At 40.9% G+C, this 9,685-nt stretch overlaps 1 protein-coding gene across 1 annotated transcript; it reads left to right on the top strand.

Moving 5' to 3' along the window:
- The first annotated feature begins 4,828 nt into the window (after positions 1-4,828).
- On the top strand, positions 4,829-8,485 carry LOC146497201 (tripartite motif-containing protein 16-like). Its single transcript, XM_085140697.1, has one exon. The coding sequence runs from the start codon at positions 5,183-5,185 to the stop codon at positions 7,010-7,012; it is 1,830 nt and encodes a 609-aa protein (XP_084996823.1). The 5' UTR covers positions 4,829-5,182; the 3' UTR covers positions 7,013-8,485.
- The last annotated feature ends 1,200 nt before the right edge of the window (positions 8,486-9,685 follow it).

Below are 9,685 nucleotides of genomic sequence, written 5' to 3'. Positions count from 1 at the left end.
CGTTAAGGCTGCGTACTTTAAGGCTGCAGAACCTGAATTGGGATACAGCCCTTGTCATGAGCTCACCCTTGCTGTGTGTCTTGTCTGTGTTGTAGTCTAGCTTCCTAGTGAAGTTCTTTGTACTATGGTTGCCTGCAAGTCCCGCAATAAAGCTGCCTTTTAGGTTCACTTCTGCATCTGAGTATCTGCATATTGGGTTTATGCCTCTGTCTGCTGCACAGCACATCATGACCAAGACAGGGTTAAATTATTGAAGCTGTTCCCTGCTGTTGGTGGAGGTTTTGTCCACAATATGGAGTTACTGAAGGTCACAAAACATACTTTCATAAAACAAAAACATGTAAAATTAGATTAAATATTTCACTGACACTTGAGAGTAGCAATACACCTTAAAAGTGTCGATTCACTTTTAGACACTGATTAACAGAAGAGACGTGTAAAGACTTTTGGGAGATTTTTGAGAAATGAGAATTTGTGAAACCTGTTTGCTATGGGGAATGTTTCTCAGGTGGTGAAATTGGATGAATAGTTGGCTTTGCCCTCAGAAACAGTTTTATTGCCAAAAAATGTTTAACTTACCAAAGAATTTCTCCTGAGTTTTCTATTGAAATATATAAAATAGGAGAATTTGCAAAATAACAGAAAAATGTTCAAGTTCAATGTGAAAACAAAAATGTCAAAGTGAAAAAAACGCAGTTCTCTGTCCTTGCAGTGAGTTTCCATCTTTAGCAAACTGTTATTAATCTGTATTTAAGTTCATTTTGTCTGAGGATCTCCTCACCATGAAATAATCCTTCGATCAGGAGCTGTGTCTCAGGTCGGACTAGAGGTTTGTTTTGATGCCGTTTTATTACTTACAAACTAATATCGCCATCTGGTGGTTATACAGTTTATGACAAAAGTTCATGCTTGTCCCCATTTAAAGACTGCTTCCAAAAGAGGACTGAACCAAGGGCGTAGATTTGGTTTTGGCATTGGTGGGGACGGATGATTCAACCATCGAACCCTGCCTTGTTTCTTTTTTTCCTTTTTGTCTTTGCTTCTTGATAAAAAAAAAAGGAGAAATATACTTACCTACATATGCTATTCTGCATGCTTTTAAACCACTTAAAATTACAATTCATAGTTTTATATGTGAATTAGATAATGTTAAATTACTATTAAACAAATGACTGACTAAGTATTTTAGACTTTAGTTTACTTCAGTCATGATCCATATAAATCAGGTATCATACAAACATAAAAATAGCTTCAAATACAGTCATGACAATAAAAGAAAATGACTTTAAGAAATTAACAACATTAGTTCAGTTATAGTACACCAACATCTCTGATACATTAGCACTAAGGGAACACTGAATAACCTGGTGGGTTTTGTCCATAAAACTACTCGTCTAAGATTACCACAAAGTAAAAGATCTCTCAGCAAAATTATGCAACATTTTAGGCACTATTGCCCCGATCAAATCAGTGAGCTGGGATGTTTTATTCTAAACATGAACTACTGTTACAGCAACAGACATGGACTACTGGTGACCCACACAACAACTCAATGTCCACTATGTGAAGGAGCCAAACACATGCCTGCTCCTCTCGTTAACTGAGATAAACTGCTGGCATATTTGTTTTACATCTATACTGTCCAGTCTCTCCTGGTGGACACACAGCAGCATTGTTTAATCTCATTTGAGTCATTGTTGACCTTAGCCATCTTTTTAGTCTTCTGAGAGCACTGAAGCTTCTTTCAGCCTCAGTACATGAGTTTTATCCTCAGATTAAAATTATTATTCTGTGCTTGATGTGCCTCACCTTTGGCTCTTCCCCTCTGACTGCACTAGGACATATTGCCACCTGATAAAATAACACATGGATTCGTGCCATATAAAAAGTGAGACGTGTCAATTCAGATTCTTTGTCAAATATACACTAATGAATCAATTTACATCAGCAGCCTAACAATTGTCATGATAATAAATACTAGTTAATCTATAGCACCAAATCATCAGTCAGTCACTCACTGCAGTCCGTACTCACTGCAGTCAGAAACTCACTGCAGTCCGTACCACGTGACTGATTCGGGAACTGGTTCACCGGTTCGCGCCAAATTCGAAATAAAATGGGCAGCAAAACACAGCTGATTCCCCCATCACATTGTGTTGTGGAATTGGATTACGTACGTGTTACATAGTTACTTGAGCATTTCTTCCCTCGATGGAACCAGCAAGGAAAAGAAAATTTTCCCCTGTCTGGCAACATTTTGATGTCATCTCTCCTAATAAGGTATACACACTGTAATAAAGAAATGATAAGTACCATAATATAAATAAACCACACCACAGATCCTATAATCAGATTTCTGTCTTTTTGTTTATTAAAAGGTGAAGTGTTTGCTGTGCTCTAAAGAACTTGGATACAGCAACAACACCTCATCTATGCTGAGGCATTACAGAGCCCTGCATGAGAACAAGGAGACTAACCAAGGTGGACCAAGCTCAGGTGAGTTTTTGTAGGTTTTAAGGATACAGTCATTTGATACATTTATATTCCCCATGTAATTCATTAATATTTGGGTTCTATTTACTGAAATATGTAATTTCTTAATGTTTTTTGTTGTATCAGGGGAGAGGAATGATGTGGATGAGGCCTTGGTCAACATGGTGATAGAGGATTCCCAGCCCTTCACTATTGTGGAGGACAGTGGGTTTAGGAAGCTTGTTAAAGTTTTGAACCCTAACTATGTTCTCCCCACAAGGCAGGTGTGTATCTTAAAATATGAAGCATGTTTCCATTTTGCCTTTATTTACATATTAAGTACTGTACCTTCTTTTGTTTAGGCTTTGAAAGCTATGGTGGACCAAAGATACAAAGAGTCCAAACAAAAAGAAAAACTGACTGTGGCCAAGGTTTCTGCAGTTAGTTTGACATCTGATATGTGGACCTCCATTAACACAGAGGCTTACCTAGCCGTCACCTGCCATTTCATTGACTCTAACACTGCATTGCATTCTGTAGTGTTAGGTGTTCAGCACTTCCCTCAAGCACATACTGCTGTCAATTTGTCACAAGTAACAGCAGCGCTCATGTCAGAGTGGGGCATTACAGACAAAGTTACATGTTATGTGACTGATGGAGCAGCAAACATGGGTGCTTGTGCTAAGGAGCTTCGTTTGGGCTGGACACAAATTTCTTTATCCAAACTTGTATAAACTTGCTGTGGTTTTTCTTGCAACCCCTGCTTCATCTGTGCCCTGTGAGAGGATATTTTCAAAAGCAGGAGAAATCCTCTCAAAAAAGAGGAACCGTCTTAAGCCCAGCACTGTGGAAAAGCTGCTATTTTTGAATAAAAACAAATGAAAACTTTTCCCTAGTGTCATGAGCACTGTTATAAAGTCACAACCACATTCACATCACAACTCCCTCCCTTTTTGTTTCCATGTACATTCCTGTGTTAAGCTGCCAATTTATTATACACAAACATTAATTAAATTAATATAATATAAAATTAGTATAATATTAAATATAACTAATATTTAGAGTTTAGTTATTGGTGTCATGAACAAAAGTAATTTCTTTATTCATTCAACTTGAAGCGCCACACACTAGTTTGTGTCATTATTGAGATGTACATAAGCATGATTACACAGTTACACAATCATCCCAAAAACTCTGTACTGATAGTTTCCACTTTCTCTTTTGTATCAGACATACTGAGACAATATTCGGGATAAATAACCATAAAAACAATTTATTTATTCAGTTTAGAGGTTTACACATCACATCATTATAATCATTGAGCCCGTTTCACTTGAATCGTCCACTTGATGGCGCAGTAGAGCAAATGAATCATCACAATGCTTCGAACCATGAGTCGACCAGTTGGATGGAAAGCTTCATTTCATCACGAGGCTTCATCTCACCATCACTACATTTTATGAGTGAGCTTGACTTTAAGTGACTTACAGGTTTCTTTGAAAAATACTTTCTTATATCCAGGTTCTTCCTTGTTGCTGCCGTCCTCCTCTCCTCCTCGCAGCGCAGGCTTGCCGCTACTAAAACTACACAGAGCTCCAATCACATTGGCCATATTTGTCACGTGACGTAGGACTCCAGTAGAGAACGTAATTTAACTCTTTCTGCACCGCTGGGTGAATGAGACGCTGACAGATTTTTCTATCGGGTTTGATTTTCTTTCAAATTATTGGTGGGGACAATTCAATAATCGCTGGATATTGGTGGGTCCCTTCCGTCCATGCCAAATCTACGCCCTTGGACTGAACAGTCGTTTAGCTTCTAGTTTAATCGGCTTTGCTGTGTAATCTTTGCTGCCAACAGTGTAGTGAAACATTTAAGCTGTACATGAAAGTTAATGTGTAATTATGATGATCTTTACCACAAAGATTTTAAATGAAAGAATAAACAAAGGGCATGAAAACTGATTCTTATGTCTACTGTGTATCTTCAGTGTGAATGTTGAGTTATATTTGAGTGTCTGCATTTAAAGCACATATTAATGTATTGTTTTGAAATCCATAGTGGTACACAGGAAAAATTACTAAAGAATGTAGAATTAGAACACTATCTGTATTTGTTTTTTAAATAGTTTTACATATATTTTACTATTTAAAAAAATACTCAAGAAATCAAGCTTGCTGCCTGTCTTGTACAGTAATTTCATTTGAACATAGGTTTGATTTAGTGGAGTCAGTTGTTCCCATGCATCATTCTGTAAGTGTGAGAATGAACTAAGATTACAAAATGTCAAAATATAAAGTGTGATTTATTTTTATTCATCACAGCATCCTAAACTTTGCTGAACTTTTTGCTTAGTGTTGACTGTCACATTTCAAAGCACCAAGTAAAGATAAACTATTAAACTTTAACTGGGTCAGACTTGTTACTGCATGCTGTAACCAAACATACCACACCCTGCATCATGTGATTGGCTCTTGGTCGCTCTGTAAGAATATTTCTTTAGCGCCTCCCTTCACAGATGTGTCTGTATCAGGATGGGTCTAAACAACATGGTGTAAATGCAGTTGCTGGTGAGCCTCATTTCCTGTAGGAGGTGAAAAAGAGCAGAGATCTGTTTCCCTTCAGAGCACAGAGGTTGTTTCTGTTCAGAGGAAGTGAAACTGTTTGACAGTCACTGAGAGACGGTGAAACGGCACAGCACACGAATCAAATGGATCAAACAAAATTCTGCTGTTCAGTCTGTTTGGATCTACTGAAGGATCCGGTGACTATTCCCTGTGGACACAGCTACTGCATGAACTGTATTAAAAGCTTCTGGGATGGAGAGGAAAACAAGAAAATCTACAGCTGCCCTCAGTGCCGGAGGACTTTCACAGCGAGGCCTGTCCTGGAGAAAAACATATTAGTGGCAGATTTAGTGGAGGAGCTGAAGAAGACTGGACTCCAAGCTGCTCCTGCTGATCACTGCTATGCTGGACCTGAAGATGTGGCCTGTGATGTCTGCACTGGAAGAAAAATGAAAGCATTCAAGTCCTGTCTGGTGTGTTTGGTCTCTTACTGTGAGAAACATGTTAAGCTTCATTATGAATGTCCTGCATTTGACAAACACAAGCTGGTGGAGCCCTCCAAGAAGCTCCAGGAGAACATCTGCTCTCGTCATGATGAGGTGATGAAGATGTTCTGCCGTACTGATCAGCAGAGTATCTGTTATCTCTGCTCTGTGGATGAACATAAAGGCCACGACACAGTCTCAGCTGCAGCAGAAAGGACTGAGAGGCAGAGAGAGCTGGAGGTGAGTCGACAAAACATCCAGCAGAGAATCCAGGACAGAGACAAAGATGTGAAGCTGCTTCAACAGGAGGTGGAGGCCATCAATCAGTCTGCTGATCAAACAGTGGAGCACAGTGAGAAGATCTTCACTGAGCTGATCCATCTCATCCAGAAAAGAAGCTCTGATGTGAAGCAGCAGATCAGATCCCAGCAGGAAACTGAAGTGAGTCGAGTCAAAGAGCTTCAGGAGAAGCTGGAGCAGGAGATCACTGAGCTGAAGAGGAAAGATGCTGAGCTGAAGCAGCTCTCACACACAGAGGATCACATCCAGTTTCTACACAACTACCCCTCACTGTCAGCACTCAGTGAGTCTACAGACTCATCCAGCATCAATATCCGTCCTCTGAGCTACTTTGAGGATGTGACAGCAGCTGTGTCAGAGGTCAGAGATAAACTACAGGACATTCTGAGAGAGGAATGGACAAACATCTCACTGAAAGTCACTGAAGTGGATGTTTTACTGTCAGATCCACCAGAGCCAAAGACCAGAGCTGGATTCTTAAAATATTCACGTGAAATCACACTGGATCCAAACACAGCACACGAAGAGCTGTTATTATCAGAGGGGAACAGAAAAGTAACAGCAGTGAATCAACAACAGTCTTATTCTGATCATCCAGACAGATTCACTGACTGGCTTCAGGTCCAGAGTAGAGAGAGTCTGACTGGACGTTGTTACTGGGAGGTGGAGTGGAGTGGGGAACAAGTTTATGTGGTAGTTGCATACAAGAATATCAGCAGAACTGGATTGGGTGAATGTGGATTTGGACATGATGACAAATCTTGGGCATTAGATTGTAACAACAACAGTTATACATTTCGGTACAACAACATTGAAACTCCTGTCTCAGGTCCTCAGTCCTCCAGAGTAGGAGTGTACCTGGATCACAGAGCAGGTATTTTGTCCTTCTACAGCGTCTCTGAAACCATGACTCTCCTCCACAGAGTCCAGACCACATTCACTCAGCCGCTCTATGCTGGACTCTGGCTTTACCATGATTATGGTTCTGGTTCTGTTTCTGTTTCTGTTTCTGTTTCTGGTTCTGGTTCTGGTTCTGGTTCTGGTTCCGGTTATGGTTATGGTTATGGTTATGGTTCTGGTTATGGTTCTGGTTCTCGTTCTGGTTATGGTTATGGTTATGGTTATGGTTATGGTTCTGATTCTGGTTATGATTGTGGAGCCACAGCTGAGTTGATTAAACTGAAATAGACTGAAGTCTTTCATATTGTGGGTTTAAATCTGTATTTTAGTTTCATTTTATTTTCTCTCCATCATTTCTGCACAGAGATCAGCTGTCAGTCAAACTTCTTGGCTCTTGAAGAAGGTGGTCGCACTTTTCTCCTCCTCCTCCTCTCCCTTAGCTTCCCTGCTTAGCCTCTTGTGTCCTTGTCTAGTCTCGTGTTTTTTGTATTACTTTTCCTTGGAACATTCTCTCACAGTCTGTTCTCTTAAACCTAAAAGAGGAATTATGGATTTGATCAACTACTCCCGAAATGCTATTGACACCCTTTTCTCAACGAGAAGTCTGGGCTCGGGTGAGCCTGAGTGTCCTGGAGGTACGTTCCCTGCCGGCTACACGATGGACGGGTGGTAGAAGTGGAGGATCGTGTGCCTGGCGGGACTGTCGGTCGAAGACGCTGAAGATATCTACCTATTCGGAACCATGATAACAGGGTTCTTGCTGATCGGAGCTGGCTTATCGAAGAATTAAGAAAGCGAAGCCGGCTGTTCAAACCCCCCCAAGGCTGCCTGCTGGGACTGAAACGATGGGACGAGGCGTGAGTTTCTCAAAATGGGCTCACTGGGTGCAGCACGGATAAGATCTTGGAGAAGCTTGCGGCTGTCGTGAACACTCAGAATAAGACCTCTGAGCGCAAGTTGGATCACATCTTGAAGAAGCTCACTGCGGTCGTGAGTTCTCGGAATCGGCTCTTTGAGCACGAGAATGACAAGACCACGGAGCGCAAGTTTGATAAAATCATGGAGAAGCTTGCGGCTCTCCAACGGAGATTGAGAGACCAGTGTCGGAGTGTTAAAGAACAGCTTTTAAATTCTCATGAGTTGTTTGCATAAAAGAAAAAAACACCATCATAATGCGGCTATCCATTCGGCGCCAGCTGCGGGCTCAAGGCATGAGCTGAACAACAACACTCTGATAACGACTGTGTTAAGACTGTTCTTCCCACTCTATGCAAGGCCACCTGGGCTGGTTGGAGGACTGTTTACTTAGCCTGATAGGGCGAAGGACACTGTCTCAGCTGAACTCTGGACACGCACACACACACACTTACACTGATACGCACTCACTCCTTCCCCCTCCCTTTCCAAACGCCTTTGATGCTTGTTCCCTCCTGGAGAACGCAGCAGGTCTGGGCCCGCGCTGGAATTATAGCGCAGGGCAGGATGGCTGCTGTGTTTGCTTCTGATTACTCCTCACCCCCTACCCAACCCTGTTGCTTGTCACGTGCTCCATAATGTTGTACTGTGGGCATTTATGTGCTTTCTGTGCAGAGGAGTTTTTTTGTTTCCTGTTCTCATGCTCATCAGCCCAGCATGAGTAGAGGTCTCTTTTTCCTCTTGGACTTTCTCATTGTAGTGTACATTTCAGTGCGTTTCTGTAATGCTACCAATCTCCGACCTGTCTCCCCATGTGATGTCTTTATTGTGTGTGTAGGGTCGGGGGGGGGGGGGGGTTGATTGATTGATTGATTAAACATTATGGGTGGTACCTCCACATCTTCTAGTTGTTCTCTTGATGTTTCTGAGTTTTTAAAGGAGATCTTTCCTGTGACTGTTTATGGAGGCTATCACTGCTCATCATCATTTTGATTTACTAAAATATTTCTCCACATGAAAATGTAAACTTCTCTATCCTCTAAATGTTTCTGGAATATTTGTATTGAAAAATGTCGACATTTCTCTTTATGAGTATGGCAGACCATGTGTGTGTGTTTGTGTTTGTTTTTGTCAAAATCATCAAACAAATGAGGGAAAACTGTGATTTTAATGAATGAATTCATATATTGTGTTGATGTTTTATTGTGTGAATAAACTGGAAGGTTTGACTATAAATCAAACTTTGAACAAAGTCTTTTCTTCTGTCTTCATTCCAGGATCTCACTCAAATCTGATGCAGAAAATATGAAACTAATCTGAGAGAATAACTGAAGCAGTTTTCCTCCTGAAGCATCACAAAGTTCAGAGTTCATGTTTAGAGCAGAAGATTCAGCAGTCGCTCTGTGACCTTTCAACTTTCTTCACTAAAACAGCTTCATTACAGAGAAACAAGTCACATTTTCTTCATGTTCTTAAGTCCTTTCAGATGTTTTTAATGGTCCTTGAAGGCAGCATCAGTGTCGCAGGTTTAAAAGGTCACTTTCTGTTGTGTTCAAAGATTTCCTTCAGATATGGTCTTTAATCAGTAAAGCCAGTGATACAGCAGTGTCATTAGCTGTGTTATTGGCACCAGGCTGTGTTTATGTATGTATTTAATTCTGTCTGAGGATGTCTTCAGCATGAAATGATCATTTGCTCAGCTGCTGTGTCTCATCTCTTATCAGACATTGGTTGGAACAGAGTTTTGTTGCTGACCATCTGACAAGAGGGTGAAGAAAAGCTTCAGGCTTCATTTGGACACTACGTTGGACAGAAGTCTCCACAAAAATGACTCAGAAACACAAATATTATTAATGAAAGTCCAAATGTCAAAAAGGGGTCATACATGATCCTGAGAAATGTCCTTGAACATTTGAACATGAGTCAGAGGGTTGTCAGGTTTCTACACTGCATCGTGGCATCAAGCCTGAGATGTCTGTGTAAACAAGTATGGAGGACACAAATGCACAGACGCAGTCGAGCTGTTTACTGCTGATGAGGAAGGAA

The sequence above is a fragment of the Neolamprologus multifasciatus genome, chromosome 18, assembly GCF_963576455.1.
Source record: "Neolamprologus multifasciatus chromosome 18, fNeoMul1.2, whole genome shotgun sequence".
NCBI lineage: Eukaryota > Metazoa > Chordata > Actinopteri > Cichliformes > Cichlidae > Neolamprologus > Neolamprologus multifasciatus.
The sequence above is the reverse complement of the archived record's forward strand: the minus strand, read 5'-3'. Positions and strand labels throughout refer to the sequence as shown.

What these genes read in the sequence shown, in the direction of transcription:
- LOC146497201 (XM_085140697.1), top strand. Translation starts at nt 5,183, where the DNA reads ATGGATCAAACAAAATTCTGCTGTTCAGTCTGTTTGGATCTACTGAAG.